A 15681-nucleotide genomic window follows, 5' to 3' on the forward strand; every position below is an offset into this window, starting at 1 on the left:
CCTTCGGTCTCATGTGGCTTTTCCCCGTGCCTGGCAAAAGAGCGAGAGTCAGTCAGAGGACAGAGCGAGAAAGCCGCCTGGCGAGACTCCGAGTCGGTCATTGCAATCCCTTCACTCTCCCTTCGAAGCCTTCTCGTCGGCTGCTGTTCTATCAACAGTCCCAGTTGTACAGCCATCCAATTTAACGCTGGGGTTGCTGCGATTCAGTTGCCATATTTACCCCAGAGACGCGCTGGAGCACCCCCCCTAATACTACTCCGTACATGACGTCTTTGTTGACACTTAACATCATCTTGCAGTCTGCCAGTGACCAGACCATCAAAAATCAACCAACACCCTCGAATTTACGATAGCAGACTCGACCTAAACCAGCTCGCAACATCTTCCTAGTGCGGCGCTCCTTGTGGCGTTCGCGACTCGGGTGTTCCCAATTGTTTCCGACGGCGCGCCCTCGGAGCCAATTCTTTTCACCCACGACGGCCGGTGACGAGCCCCCAGTGCATGGGGCATAAGCCATCATGGCTCCAGGCGGTGGTGGAAATATCAAGGTGGTGGTGAGAGTACGGCCTTTCAACAGCAGAGGTGAGTCGGTGAAATTGGACAACGTTCGGAGACCTCCGCTAACGTGGGGTGTGATCGAATATAGAAACCGACAGAGGCGCAAAATGTATTGTGCAAATGAAAGGTTCTCAGACCGTCCTCATACCACCACCAGGTGCCGAAGAAAAAACACGAAAGGGAGGCGCGAAAGGTGTAGAGGGACCGAAAACGTTCGCCTTCGACAGATCATATTGGTCCTTCGACAAGAAGGCCCCGAACTTCGCCAGTCAGGACAACCTATTCGATGATCTTGGTACGCCGCTCTTGGACAATGCCTTTGGGGGTTACAACAACTGTATCTTCGCATACGGTCAAACGGGTTCCGGAAAATCGTACTCCATGATGGGATATGGGAAGGAATACGGTGTTATCCCCAGGATTTGCCAGGCCATGTTTGAGCGCATCAATACCATCCAACAGGACAAGAATCTTGGTTGCACAGTCGAGGTGTCCTATCTCGAAATTTACAACGAAAGGGTCCGCGATCTGCTCAACCCGTCGAACAAAGGGAATCTCAAGGTCCGTGAGCATCCGTCGACAGGTCCTTATGTCGAAGATCTCGCCAAGCTTGTTGTGCGCTCTTTCGACGAGATTGAGAATCTGATGGACGAAGGTAACAAGGCAAGAACGGTTGCTGCGACCAACATGAACGAAACATCCAGTCGATCACACGCCGTCTTTACACTGACACTCACCCAAAAACGCCATGACTCGGAAACATCAATGGATACAGAGAAAGTGTCAAGAATTAGTTTGGTCGATTTGGCAGGATCTGAAAGAGCAACATCTACCGGAGCCACCGGTGCTCGTTTGAAGGAGGGTGCAGAGATTAACCGCTCTCTTTCAACACTTGGTCGTGTAATTGCCGCGCTTGCAGATGTGGCTGCCGGCAAGAAGAAAAATGCATCAATGGTTCCGTATCGTGATTCCGTATTAACATGGCTTCTCAAGGACTCACTAGGAGGTAACTCTATGACCGCGATGATTGCAGCCATCTCACCTGCAGATATCAACTTTGAGGAAACCCTTGGTACTCTACGGTACGCCGACTCGGCCAAACGAATCAAGAACCATGCCGTCGTGAACGAGGATCCGAACGCGCGAATGATAAGAGAGTTGAAGGAGGAGCTGGCTCAGCTAAGATCCAAGCTTGTAGGGGGTGCGGGAGGAGCAGGGGCGGCAGCAGGTGGTGCAGCGGTAGCAACAGGGGGAGTACCCCCGGAGGAATATTACCCGCCAGATACTCCGTTGGAAAAACAATTAGTCTCCATTCATCAGTCAGATGGTTCCGTCACCAAAGTCAGCAAAGCCGAGATTGTGGAGCAGCTCAACCAAAGCGAGAAGCTTTACAAGGATCTTAACCAGACATGGGAAGAGAAGTTGCAGACAACGGAGCGTATCCACAAGGAACGTGAGACTGCCTTGGAAGAACTGGGAATCAGCATTGAGAAAGGCTTCATTGGCCTGAGCACACCCAAGAAGATGCCACATTTGGTCAATCTAAGTGACGATCCACTGCTGGCGGAGTGTTTGGTCTACAACATCAAACCGGGAACAACAACGGTTGGGAATATGGACCAAGATAGTGGCGTTGAGATCAGGCTCAATGGCTCCAAAATCCTTCCCAACCATTGTAAGTTTGAGAATGTGGACAACGTCGTTACAGTTGTACCGAACGAAGGTGCCGCGGTTATGGTGAACGGACTCCGAGTGGATAAACCCACAAGACTCAAAAGTGGTTTCCGTGTTATCATGGGCGACTTTCACATTTTCCGTTTTAACCATCCCCAAGAAGCCCGCGCCGAACGGGTAGAACAGAGTCTACTACGCCACTCTGTTACTACTAGCCAACTTGGCTCTCCGGCCCCGAACAAAACGCATGATCGAAACCTGAGCAAAACTGGCTCGGACCTAGATGGGGAGTCAAACAGGGGCGATTCTCCGATGCCCTCCCGTGGTCGTGAGTCAGATTGGTTTCAAGCTCGCAGAGAAGCCGTCAGTGCTGTACTGGGTACTGATCACATCTCGCATATGCCTGATGATGAATTGGATGCTCTCTTCGAAGACGTGCAAAAAGTACGAGCGACCCGTCGTGGGCTGATGGAGCACGAGGAGGATTCAGATTCGCTCAGTTCGTTCCCAGTTCGTGATAAATACATGTCCAATGGAACTATCGACAACTTCTCGCTAGACACTGCTATTACTATGCCTGGAACCCCTCGGCAACAAGATGACGATGATAGCACGCATGGTCCTACCACCCTGCAGTCTGTTCGCCAGGACATGCAGCGTCAACTAGACAGACAAAAAGAAGAGTACCAGGACAAACTGCGTACTGCGGAAGCCTCTTCTAACCAGGATGGCGACGAAATACGGTCCGAAAAGGTTCGAATGGAAGAAGCGCTTCGAACGGCTAAAGAGGAGTATGAACAGCAGTTAAAAAAGCAGAAGGAAGCCTTTGAAACTCAGATGAAGGACTTGGGCCAACCAATCCCAAAAATCTTCGAGAATGGCTTTGCAAAATTGGACCCTAGGGAGCTCGAGATTGCAACTTCGGTTTACCGCCATTGGTCACAGCAAAACTACGTTCGCATGGCGGAAAAAGTCCTGCAGCATGCTTCCTTGCTGAAGGAGGCCCAGGTGATGAGCCAAATCATGGACAAAAATGCCGTATTCCAATTTGCAGTCATTGACCATGGTCATAACATGGCGTCATCCTATGACCTCGTGCTCAATGGCATTTCCGGAGACGAAGATATTATACTAGACGAGACAAAGAAGCCTTGTATTGCTGTACGAGTCATTGATTTCAAACAATGTGTCATCCACCTTTGGTCTATTGAGAAACTACAACGCCGCCTGCAGGCCATGCGCCAGTTGCACCAGTACATCGATCGCCCAGATTATATTCAGCACTTCAAACTTGAGAATCCCTTTTCTGAGCCCTGTTCGCCACAATATTCCCTTGTGGGTGACGCTGATATCCCGCTTACTGCTGTGTTTGAAACTCGTGTCCAAGATTTCTCGGTTGAAGTCACCTCTCCATATACACAAAGCGTTATTGGTATAATCAGACTCTCTTTAGAGCCATCGTCAGCCCAGGCACCTTCATCAACTCTCAAGTTCAATGTGGTCATGCGAGACATGGTTGGTTTCGCCGAGTGGGAAGGAACGGAAGTTCATGCGCAGTTATTCGTGCCCGGTATTTCCGAGGAAGGGGGTGCCACTACAACGCAGATGATCAGTGGATTCGACGAGAGTCCTGTCCGGTTCGAAAGTGTTCACAGCATGAGTCTACCTTTGTCCAGCCCACGCACCGCAGCGCTGAAAATTTGCGTTTATGCTCATGTGACACAAATGCATCTTGACAAGCTCTTGAGTTGGGATGATATGCGTGACTCAGCGGAGCCTGCACCCCAGAAACGAAAAGCTCCTCGTATCGCAGAGTCGGAATTCTACTCTGAAGAGAGACACGACGTTTTTGCGAGAATCCAAATACTCGAATTGGCCGAATCGGGTGAATACCTCCCCGTCGAAGTAGTGCAGAATGACAGCCTCGACGCAGGCACGTACCAGCTTCACCAAGGTCTACAACGCCGTATTTTGATCAACCTCACTTATAGCTCAACCGAAAGCCTTCCGTGGGATGACCTTAATGGGATCCGCGTGGGTTCTGTTCGATTGCTTGACCCGTGGGGCAAGATTCCGGACCAAGATCTTCAAACCCCAGATGTTCCTTTAAAATTTGTTCAAGAACCTATGGTAAAGGACAATGCAGATGGAACATCTAATGTCACAATAGTGGGCCAGTGGGATTCAAGCTTGCACGGCTCTCTCCTCCTTGATCGTGTTACCGCAGACAAGTATCGTGTGCAGGTAACAGTTAGGTGGAATCTAGTCTCAGCCCGGCTGCAAGATCCAGTCGTATTTGAAGTGGACCCGACTATCCAGATCCAGGGACGGACATATGTGCGGCAGCAGTCAATGTTCAAACAATTATTCAACTCAACTCGGATCGTACACTCTACGGTTCGCATGTTTTCGTTAGCCGTCCGTCCCGTTTCTGCCAAACGTGCGGCCGATCTTTGGCGCATGAACACCCAAAATGACTACGTGAAGGGCGAGGAACTCTTGACTACCTGGTCTCCACGGAAGGTCTCATTAGTCCGTGATTACATAGCAGCCCGCAAGCGCCGACAACGTATTGCAGAATTGAATGCTGCCAAAGGAGCCCTCAGCGCGAGCAGCCTTAGGGCATCACCGGTCCGGAGTGGTCGAACCACGCCTTTGCGTAACCAAGAGCGTATGGATCGGAGAGACAAGCTTCTCCGAAAATATCTCGACCTTTGGGCAACCAAGACAGATCCTACGGAAGCTATACTTGTGAGGAGTAATACGGATCCTCCCACAGAAGGAGCGCCATCTGCTTTGCTTTCGCAACAGACATCCTCATCGGATCTCAATAGCCCTGCTTCTGAACAGCCACCGCTGAGGCCACGGTTCATTGCAAATATCCAAACTCTTCCGAAGAACCCCGCCTCCCTGAAGTCTGGATACTTGTTGACGCCCGATGATACCAACAGCCACTGGGTACGGCGCTTTGTCGAACTTCGTCGACCATATCTCCATATCCACTCCGTTCCGGATGGGGATGAGATCAATGCTATCAACCTACGCAATTCACGTGTGGATCATGCACCCGATTTCGCACGATTGCTCGATGGTTCAGGGTCAGGAGGCGATGGTACCCCTGTTAAAGGCCGGCCGAATGTGTTTGCAGTGTACGGAACGCAGAACACGTTCCTCTTTGCAGCCCGAACAGAAGGCCAGAAGGTTGAATGGATCCTGAAGATCGATGAAAGTTACTTCAGTAGCAGTCCTGGCGGATCGGCTGTGAGTAATGGTGGACGATAGCCCTTTGTCATTTACCCTTGATGGGGGCTGACTTGGAAGACCTCCATTTCGAATCATGCACTTAATGTCTCGACACCCTGAACGGATTTCAATGAGAAGCGTTGTATTTTTGGATTTGACTGCCACTTTCTCGCGAATCTTCGATGCTGTCAGTGTCTAACGGCCCTTTGTCTTCACGGTACTCACCTCCCCTCTATTTCTTTCTTTCTTTTTCTTTCTTCGGCTGGTTTACAGACCTGGGGTCTAGCTATTCTGACGCTAAGCTACCATCATCTTTTGCCCTTATTATATTTTGATTTACTTTGAGATACCCCTTGAATACATCTTCCCCTTGTGGCACTCGCAGTCTCCATGTACATACATAATTGAGATTTTCGAAATTATAGATTCGATAGATTGGCAGACTGGTGATCTTGAACTGCTCAATGATTTTAACCTGGTGATCGGTCATTTCTACCCATGATTGGCACCGAATCTCGACCCCAGAATAAATAAATGTATATTTAACAAGCTCATGTCATATGCAATAAAGTCCAGACCGTGGAACGGGTTAAGCATATCTCGATGACGGCAGATCGTCGATGGCCCAGAATCGTTGATCCGTTGCTATGGAGACCGTCGATCAAGTTGTGAGGGGAATCTCAGACAATCGATAAAACAACATGGTGATGGCGATGACAATCACTCATTTTATCAGATCATCTATCCTTAAATGAATATATTTTTACTTTAAAGCTATTATTTTGGCTATACGTTGTTTTGACTTGAAGATCGCCTATGATTGAGTAACAAATCACGGAATACTGTGTATACAACAGCCTGTGTTCGGATTAAAAAGACGACAACGTCAACTCAATTCAATACCTATACAGACAGATACACACTCCAATGTGGTGGACACAAAGCCAGTCTCCCTGGTTCCGATTCATCGTCACCGGCTCTCTCCTCTCGCTAACCCTCATCACATTCCTCGTCTTCGGCATCCGAGAATCCGATGATGTCGTCAAATATGTCGTGAAGACTCCTATCAAACAGACCCCGCAGGAATGTCCCCCACCTGCGCCGTTATCATCGAATAACGCGAGCTGGGAGTTTGCGGTCGAGCGTGATGGGAATAACCATGGGCTTTCCGATGAGCAGTGTCACATTGCTTTCCCGAAGCTGTTTGTGGAGATCGACAAGTCTGCGTCTTGGAGGAGGGAGAATGATAAGCGGATTACGTTTAAGGATTTGGAGAGTCGGACGGTGGAGGATGGGATGGTGAGAGGGATGATTGTTCAGGGCGAGGTAAGTTATCAATATGACGCCTCCTTGCTGTCTATAGTGAGGATCTTCCTGACTTTTGATTTGGTTCGATAGTTGTATATTATCGATTTCGCAAAGATGCCTGTGACCTACTCGCGGGCCAAGGCAACGTTGAACTCTCTGCATCGTGCGTTGATGGCATTTCCTGAGCGGCACAATCTCCCCGACATCGAATTCATCTTTACATCGGAAGACTTCAGCGATGGCCAAGGGCCAGTATGGTCGTATTCCAAACGAGACGAGGACGAGAGTGTATGGTTGATGCCAGACTTTGGATACTGGTCATGGCCCGAGGTCATGATCGGTCCGTACAACAGCATCAGACAAAGGATTGCCGTCATCGACGAAGGCGAGACGACGCCGGGTGGTAAATCTGTTCCTGCACTTCGCTTCCAGGATAAGAAGAAGCAGCTTGTCTGGCGAGGAAGCATCGCGACAAACCCTGAGGTTCGCAGTAAACTGCTGAAATCGTCGTTAGGGAACAGCTGGGCCAGCATCCGGGTGATCGACTGGGACGACGAGAACGATCTTCGATACAATCTACTGCCTATGGAGGAGCATTGTCGATACATGTTCCTGGCTCATGCAGAAGGACGCAGCTTTTCGGGTCGCGGCAAGTATCTTCTCAACTGTCGCTCGGTGGTCATCTCGCACAAACTGGTCTGGCGAGAGGCTCATCATGCCGCTCTCGTCTCTTCTGGTGCTGATGCCAATTACGTCGAAGTCGAGCGTGACTTTTCTGATCTCAGCCGGAAGATGGAGTTTCTCATCGACAACCCCGAGACAGCTGAACGCATTGCGAACAATGCAGTCAAGACTTTCCGGGATAGATATCTCACTCCTGCTGCCGAGTCTTGCTACTGGCGTCATCTGGTCCGGCAGTATGCTTCTGTCTCTGACTTTGAGCCGGTTCTATATAATACCCAGCCGAATGGGAGGAAGGAGATGCGTGGGACACCATTTGAGTCTTGGGTTCTTACAAAGTCCTAGACATATACTGTCTGTTTATACTATATGTATATGATGATTAAGAGGCGTTCAGGGGTTATTTATTGGGTTCATTTGAAGAAGTCTTCAGCGGTTTTGGTGTATTGAAATGTTTTGTATGATTATGACCATCATGGGAAGATTGCATTATAAAATAGAGAAGGTATGCAACTCCAACCCTACGCTGGCTCTCTGTGTTGAGCCGCCATCCTAAACGGGAACACAGCGAAGACTTCACGTCTCCTTCTTCGTCCACCTTTTTCCTCTCTTTTCCCTCTTGCTCCTCTTCCCAAAACCCCACAACTAGAACCAATCTCCTCAGGCACGAGATTTCCCTTCTTTACGCTCTGATCTTCTTGGATTTGGGGTAATAAACCCTGAAATCCAGTGATCGCCTGCATTCACATTGCCAAAATACCTCAATCGCATTGCTACCCTTTGCCAATCCCACAAACTAGGCTCCCATGACGTCGACCTCCGATAAATTTTCGTTTTGAGGTGGTAAGTCGCCTGATTAAAAGCTGATTTTTGTATTGAATCTAATATCGATGCTCTTTCCCCGCAGACCGCATATGACAAAGGTGGTGTCCGTGACGTTATGGGATAAAAAGCCGCAGTAGGATTCATTTCCCCGTCGACTTATTTACAAGGATCTCTAGGTGAAACAAACACATGCGGGGTAAATACGAATGAAGAAGGTTGACAGATGCGATCTTCACGAGATTTGGCTTAGTCCGATGGAAGCCGAAGAGAGCCACTTAGGAGTCTGTATCTTCTACATGAATCAAGAGAGTTTGGCCACCCGACACGCTTGTTCGATAGCCTAGACGAGCGAAATACACACAGAGCCGGTCCAGCCTTAGTGGGAACGCTTTTTGGTGGTTTGGAATCCACAGTGCCTAACTGTCAGAATTTCTGGCAGGATGATCCAGTCAAAGTTATACTCCAGAAAGTTGCTTGATGCAGCAGCTTATGCTACCAGTGAGAAAAATATACGATAGCCTCTTCTAGACCTATTGCAGGGACTTGTGAGTTTGCAGGCCCCAACAAACTTTTTTATTTTCACTGACCCTGGAAGTATGTCACAGGGTATCTCCTTGCTCCGTGGACTTGACAATATAATACTATTGGACCGATAGCCATACAGAGACAATGTAATACCAGGTAGTCACTCGAGGGCAACGCCGAGTCAATGCCCAAGGGTTCATGCTGCTTGGGCTCCAATGCAGGCAATGAGTGCTTTTTTCTCTCCTTCTCGGTACATGCATCAAGGATTGGTGCAGCGTTCCACATGGCTTATAGCCAATCAAGCAAACCTGGAAGATATGATGATGATAGGCCTCAAACTAACTTACAATGGCATGGATAAGCCATGGTACAGAAGTACGATGTTTCAAACTGAGGCCGGAAAGCCTTTTTTTCTCGTTAGCCAACGACCTTGAATAATTGCGATTCTTCATTCTTCTATTTTTCTTCAGTTGGCTCCCGAAGATGTGAAGTTTGTGAGTGTCTCACCCAGACACAGACAGGAATGGATGGCATTGAGACTCAACTAATGTTTACTTACCAAAGAGAACAGCGCATGGTGACCGGGATATGTACACGTGTATACATATGCAGATATGAAATGCTCTAGTCCAAGCCTTTGAGACAGAATGGTATGTATCTAACCCATGTTTGCCTCGAGTCTCCAATTGATGCCATGAGCGGGCAACCCTGCCCTTGCGTCGCCGGCACCCCACTTCTCCCGCGTTGAGGGGAGTTAGTTGCCTTCTACAGACCTAGAGAATATGAGGTAATGATGTTGAACATGTCATATGAATTATCAACTTCATTATTTCTTTTCGATGGTCGATCCTAGCTGCTAGAGAGTGGAGGCTCCTGCATCTGAAACTGGACGACGACAGATGGCCGCTTTCGGATACCTGGACTTGTCACTTTCGATTTGTTGCCCTAATTGTTGCCAGTTGAAAGTGAAAATGTGCTATTTTCAAGCTCAAAGGTTCCAGACTATAAAACATTGTCTGGTACTACGAACTAACATAGCGTAATGGGATATATTCAGCTAAATGTACCAGGTGTATCACACGCTGTTAGATGGCAGCATTTGAAATATGTGTATCATATAGACAATTGTCCCTCGAATGACCTGGCTGTATACACTCATCCATGCTTTTTAAAAACAGTAACCCAATAGAATCCAGATTCTATATGCTGTGGCTCTCTTCATCTGGGGAATCGGCCACAATTCTTCGGTCGAGAGCAGTGACATAAACAAAAAGCTACTTGAAGCTTCCCTGACATATTTTCAAGTCTCTATCTACAAGCTGTAACTGTTAAACCATCAAAATGAACAAAGGAGAGACCGTCAAGATCTTTGGTAATTGGTTTCAATTATTCACGAGTCATTAAGATGAGTGTCTATATACACAAGATCGACGTCCTGAGTGGTGCTATGTACTTCATCATCATCATATCATGGCCTTTCTCATATTCTTTATTTTCCAGCTGATGGCCTCGCAGAACTGCTTACCTTCTCCTCCCGCTGCTTTTGGGTGGTTTCCACCCACTCCTCTGCCCCTTCGATCGCAGCTTCTGGCAGGTCCTTGTGCTTGAGAAGATAGCCTTGGATTTCAGCTGCAGTGAATTCTCCTTCTGGGACACGCGAGGCAAATTCGGCAGCCAATGCAGCGATCTGACCTCGTGATGGTCGTTTTATTTCATCCACATTGGTTTTCTCCACCGCGCGCTTCACGTACGATGGCTGCAAGTCACCTTCGAGTGTGGCGTAAATGGAAGAGAAGAGTTCCTGCATCGCATTGCGATCGGCATATCCAAAATGAATGCTCATATCGACACGTCCAGGACGAAGCAGGGCAGGATCCAGGTTCTCAGCGTGGTTGGTCGTCATGACGAGGATACGGCCTTCACTGGCGGCCACGCCGTCGATGACGTTGAGTAGAGCAGAGAGGGTAACACCCCCCTTTTCCTCTTTCTCCTCCTTGGGCTTTCCCTTTTCAAGTTCTGCCCCCTTTGAGCCCTGCTCAGGTGACGGCTCCGTTTCCTCTTCATTGCTTCGCTTGTTTGTGATACCAGCACTGTCGACGTCCTCCAGTAGGACGATGCATCTTCGAGGAAGCTCTTGAAATAACGACATCAAGCCATCCTCATCAAGAGTCTTCGAGTTCAAGCTAAGAAGATATAGCTTGAGACCCAGCAATCCAGATGCCGCAAAACACAGACTCGTCTTTCCTGTACCCGGAGGTCCATGCAGGAGGTAACCGCGTCGGTATGGGATACCTCGGATAAAATACCATCGGCGTGTTCGTGGGTGAAGATATTCCTTGATATCTTCGATAAACGCTTGCTTCTGCTCGTGATCAAGCACGACGGTGGACAGAGGCCGTGGTGCCCTCGCCATACACCGCACCCAGTCGAAATACGAGCCGTTCTTCTGTGCGCGATAGATGACGGTGCGATTCCCATCGCGTTCCACGTATGTCTGTTGCGCCTCAGCGAGCAACTCCTTGAGGATGGTCGGATCCCGGCCCAGACAGCTGATATATAGTTTCTCGTTGTTGAGCAGCCAGGTCAGTTTGCTGGTGTTCTCATCCTGCTCGCGAATGAATGCTAGCAAGCGCCCTCTATACCAGAAGTAGTGGGTTCCTATCGATGGCGTGAACCGGAGCTTCTTGTACTTGTCTCGACTGACCGTCCGGGCCCAGTAGTCGTCGAAGCTGGTCTGCCCTTTCTCGTTCTTGCTTCCAACACCTACTTCGCCTTCGATGCCCTCTTCATCTTCATCATCAGACCCGCGATCGGATTCATCCTCCCAATACCTCATCGAACTTTTCGTCTTGGTCCCCGCGACGAAATGAATCGTCCGATTGGCAAACGGCTGCTTTGCCATCCAAAACATGAGATAATTGTAGATCTCATCGTCGAGTCGGATCTCCGCCGTCGACACAAAATACGTCCGACACAGCTCCCAGATCCTCCCGGAGCTGAATTTGATGGATGCAATGAGGATACCCGTCGCGACGAGAAAAGGAACGTAATACGATATGTCAATGTGCAGGTATGAAGCGGCAAATCGAGAGACGAATGAATATCCGGGGATAAAAGCCTCGAGGACCTCCGTCTCGGATGACGGCCGAGGGTACGTACTGTTGATGCTCGGGAAGGGTGTAGTTGCCATTGTGCACGAGGCAACTTATCAAAGGTCAAGAAAATAAATGAAGAAACACACTGAAGAAGAAACAACAGAAGAAGAAATCAAAACCTATTTATACCCTTTCTCACCGTCTCAAGAGGCCCAGGCATCATCATGCGGCTCTTAATCATTCGTAGGCATCAGTCGCCCATTTTGTTCCATCTAGCCTCATTGGCTGCAGGATGACGCATGAACCTTACCTTACAAGGCCGCTCGGCTAGATGGCATCTATTCATTGGGGGAATTGTAAATCCTGCCATGTCGATCCAGGTCTGCAGATCATTTCGGGCTCCTAAACAAGTTTGGGCTGTTGATGCTCAGTGGGTCATCGTTGTATAGAATCGCCACTTGACTCATTATTCCTCGTTTAAACAAGCCATTAGGCCCGCAAGCAATGAAACTCATAGTAATTATTCTGATAAAAATATATCGATATTGTGTACAAGCTGAAAAAAAAGGGTATCATAAGCCACAATGACCTCACTGTCTCAGTATATCAACGCTAGAAACGCAGCACCACCATCGCCCACCGGAAAACATCACCACACCAAATAATTTACAGCCAATTTTTATTGACTAGATTTACCGTGATGAATTTTATCTTTCACGGAGTCGATCAACTCGCCCGCCCAGTCCTTCAAGTCTTCAACCTTGTCCCAAATAGACCCCCACCAGGTAGAGCTTTCCTCATCTTCGCTTTCATCGTCCGTTTCGGGGTCCTCTGGCGTCGTTTCAGATGCTGGAGACGTAGGCTCTGGAACGGTTACAGCTGGAGTTGTTGTCGTTGTTGTTGGGATAATGCCGGGAGTAGTACTGCTGACCGGGGGATCATCGACATTAACACGAACAGGAGCGTCTTCGTCGGAATGGAGGCCAACTGGTTGCAAAGGAAGACGCAGCGTTCCGTTGTTTGGAAGCGGCTCGATTCCTAGGGAATCGCAAATGATGTTGTAGACATTTACGTTTTCTAGATGGTTGTCAGCTTTTTAAGTTAAGCTCGAGGGAACGGGTGTGAACTTACGGAAAGGTTCCAGCCGGCTGTTGGGCTGATGGGGAAATGAAGGGCCTCTAGCCATGAAAATAGCCCGCATTAGAGGATGTTCGTGATCGTATCCGTGAATACCCTTAGGGTGGTAGGTCTTTCCTGTGCGAATGGCTTCCTCGACATCAAAATCGGGCCTTTCGACAATGGCCCAACCAGTCTTGGGGATTACCCAGAGCGGAGCAATGCGATCGTTATTTTTAAAGTGATAGCGTTCAGGCATAGTATCAAGCGTGTAAATCTCGACAGCATGGGAATAGTTCTCCGCGACGTTTGCCAGCTGCGCTTTCAGGGTCTCTAAATCTTCCGGCTTCTTAGGGCGCAGTCCGCGAGACGGCCATCCATCAATGTGATCGACAAGGTTGAGATCGATCAGATCGTCAAGCTGCACCAGCCGCTCATTGGCTGTTGTAGCCATACCGTGATCGGAAACAATTACAATATTGACAATGTCGGTCAGATTGCGATCCTGGATACCCGAGAACAAATCACCAAGCATCTCGTCTACCCGCGCGATGGTGCTTCGAGTCTCGGTGCTGTTGGGGCCGTAATTGTGCCCATTCGCATCAATGTTAGGAACATAAGCAGCGATGAGTTGAGGTCTCTCGGATACAACTGTCGATTCCCCTTCCTTACCGGGCAGGTCGAGAAATTCCAGAATGCGATCGACTTTCCGGGAAAGGGCTTCCGATCCATTGTATTGATCCAATAACGAGGGATCCATGTCCGCAATATGCGCCTCGGAGCCAGGCCACATGTGGACGGCGGTTTTCAAGCCTCTTTTCTCCGCTGACACCCAAAGGGGTTCTGCATTCCACCATTTGGCTTGCATGCTGACCGATGGGTGCGTATAGTAGAACTCCTCCTGTAGGTCTGGGTCCCAGAAGGTGTTACCTACAATACCATGGCTTTCCGGATATAGTCCAGTCATCAGAGTGAAGTGGTTCGGGAATGTGACACTGGGAAAGCTTGGAAGCATATACTGTGGGGAAACGCCGGCCGCGATGAATGAACTGAGGCTAGGGGTTAATCCGCGATCGAGAAAGTCGGCTCGAAACCCATCAAGAGAGATAAAGATGGTTGTGGGCGCAAATAGGGCAGATCCGTTCGATAACAAAGGCTGATGAGAATGGGAGGCTCGGAATTCACTCGAGGCCTTGTAAGCACCCAGAAGGAAGATGAGGAAGAGAACGAGGATTGCAGCGGATATTATGAGAAGCCTCCACCATGGAAGTCGTCGAGGCTGGTAAAGAGAATGTCAATTGGCCATAATCTATGAATGCGCATTCAAAGGGAACTGTATTCTCACCTGAACATAAGTAAATTCCCCCTTCTCCGGACGATCGAATTCCGACGATTGAGAGCTAAGGAGGGAGGCCTCATCATCCCCATGACCTTCTTCCATCTCATACATCAGTTCTCCATCTTCGCTCACTTGTTCACGGCGCCCGCGTCGTTCATCATGCCGCGCTTTCTTCCGCTGTCGCCGCCGTTCTCGTTTGCCGATCTTGACACTGCTGCCGTTGGGGCTGAAGATCCTGCGCAGTCCATGGGTGGGACCACTGCGCGTCAAAAGCTTCTCCATCTCATCCTCTTCCTGCAGGACACTTCTGTCATATTCTGCTAGTTCCAATGTGGTGCGAGAGTTGCGCAGGAACTCGTCGTCCTCGGAGTCCGAGTCCTGTTCCGACGGCGATCGCAACGAGGCATCGTCATCGTAGCCGGCGGGGGAGAGGAGTGACGGGCTGTGGATATCGGGTCTCGGAGGCATGGACGATTATTGATGGCATCAAGCCCTTGCAGGAAGACATGAACCACAAAGGTGATGGTAATGAGAAAGGAGGAGAAAAGAGGGGGGTGTTGGCGATAACCAAGCAAAGGAGTCGGAGGGATCGACGGACCGGAGTTGAGACCCGCCTGATTAAACGGACCTCATCTTCGGTCTCACCTTCTCTTTCTTCTCCTTCTCCTTTTGATCCTCAAGGATAATCATCGAATTATCTTTAGATCATCACGAAATAAAGACATTTACCATCTAGGCGTTTCTGGTGGATGGTTTTCTAGGCTTTCTCAATTGATGAAGCCATAATACTCAAGGCACCATCCCTATCAACCACCATCTTCAATTCATATCCAAAATAAACCATGGACCGTTTGAATGACATGTTGAGGAGAAGAAGAAATGAGCTTGGGCCACTAATAGTGCCAGCAGCTAGCAGTTCTATTTTCGAACCATAAGGGCCATTCCCCGGCCTCGTGCCAATAATCACATTACATGCCTGGGGCATCAAAAGGAGATAACCAGCCTAGCAACTTGATTGAAAATTCTGATTGTTTGCCTTGATCATAGAGGCAGGCTAGAGCTTGCACCAGTGACTGAAAGATGCTACAGATGCGACAATACGAAGCCAGATAGCTGAGCTAACATCGAAATCACAAGCAGATATGCATAGCTTCAACACGGTACAATTCGAATTGAGTCTTATTGCCTTATTGATCTCCTGAGGAAAGGAAGGACGTGTACCATCAGCCTTCTGTACCTCTGCCACGCGATGCGACAATGCATTGTGCCATATGATCAGTTGCCGCTCCTGCACCCTTCATCTACTCTCAATATAAG

General features: G+C 49.0%; 4 protein-coding genes across 4 annotated transcripts; 2 read left to right on the plus strand and 2 right to left on the minus strand.

Annotated features, from left to right (window-relative positions):
- Positions 1–518: 518 nt before the first annotated feature.
- Positions 519–5595, plus strand: ASPWEDRAFT_176535 (kinesin-3 motor protein uncA; the record flags this gene model as incomplete). The annotated part of the gene is made up of 3 exons (XM_040831526.1): positions 519–582; positions 647–5493; positions 5554–5595. 3 exons carry the CDS (start codon positions 519–521, stop codon positions 5593–5595), a joined length of 4953 nt encoding a protein of 1650 aa, XP_040685145.1.
- Positions 5596–6402: 807 nt separating this feature from the next.
- Positions 6403–7809, plus strand: ASPWEDRAFT_118903 (DUF821 domain protein; the record flags this gene model as incomplete). Its single annotated transcript, XM_040828858.1, has 2 exons — positions 6403–6801; positions 6874–7809. The coding sequence occupies 2 exons, from the start codon at positions 6403–6405 to the stop codon at positions 7807–7809; spliced, it is 1335 nt and encodes a 444-aa protein (XP_040685146.1).
- Positions 7810–10303: 2494 nt separating this feature from the next.
- On the minus strand, positions 10304–12004 carry ASPWEDRAFT_176537 (BCS1 and AAA domain-containing protein; the record flags this gene model as incomplete). The annotated part of the gene is made up of 1 exon (XM_040831527.1): positions 10304–12004. One exon carries the CDS (start codon positions 12002–12004, stop codon positions 10304–10306), a length of 1701 nt encoding a protein of 566 aa, XP_040685147.1.
- A 362-nt stretch (positions 12005–12366) lies between these two features.
- Positions 12367–14988, minus strand: ASPWEDRAFT_45407 (alkaline phosphatase family protein). The gene is made up of 3 exons (XM_040836532.1): positions 14371–14988; positions 13041–14304; positions 12367–12986 (listed from the first exon to the last, which is right to left on the minus strand). Exons 1-3 carry the CDS (start codon positions 14830–14832, stop codon positions 12589–12591), a joined length of 2124 nt encoding a protein of 707 aa, XP_040685148.1. The 5' UTR covers positions 14833–14988; the 3' UTR covers positions 12367–12588.
- Between the last annotated feature and the right edge of the window lie 693 nt (positions 14989–15681).

Source organism: Aspergillus wentii, assembly GCF_001890725.1.
Source record: "Aspergillus wentii DTO 134E9 unplaced genomic scaffold ASPWEscaffold_8, whole genome shotgun sequence".
NCBI lineage: Eukaryota > Fungi > Ascomycota > Eurotiomycetes > Eurotiales > Aspergillaceae > Aspergillus > Aspergillus wentii.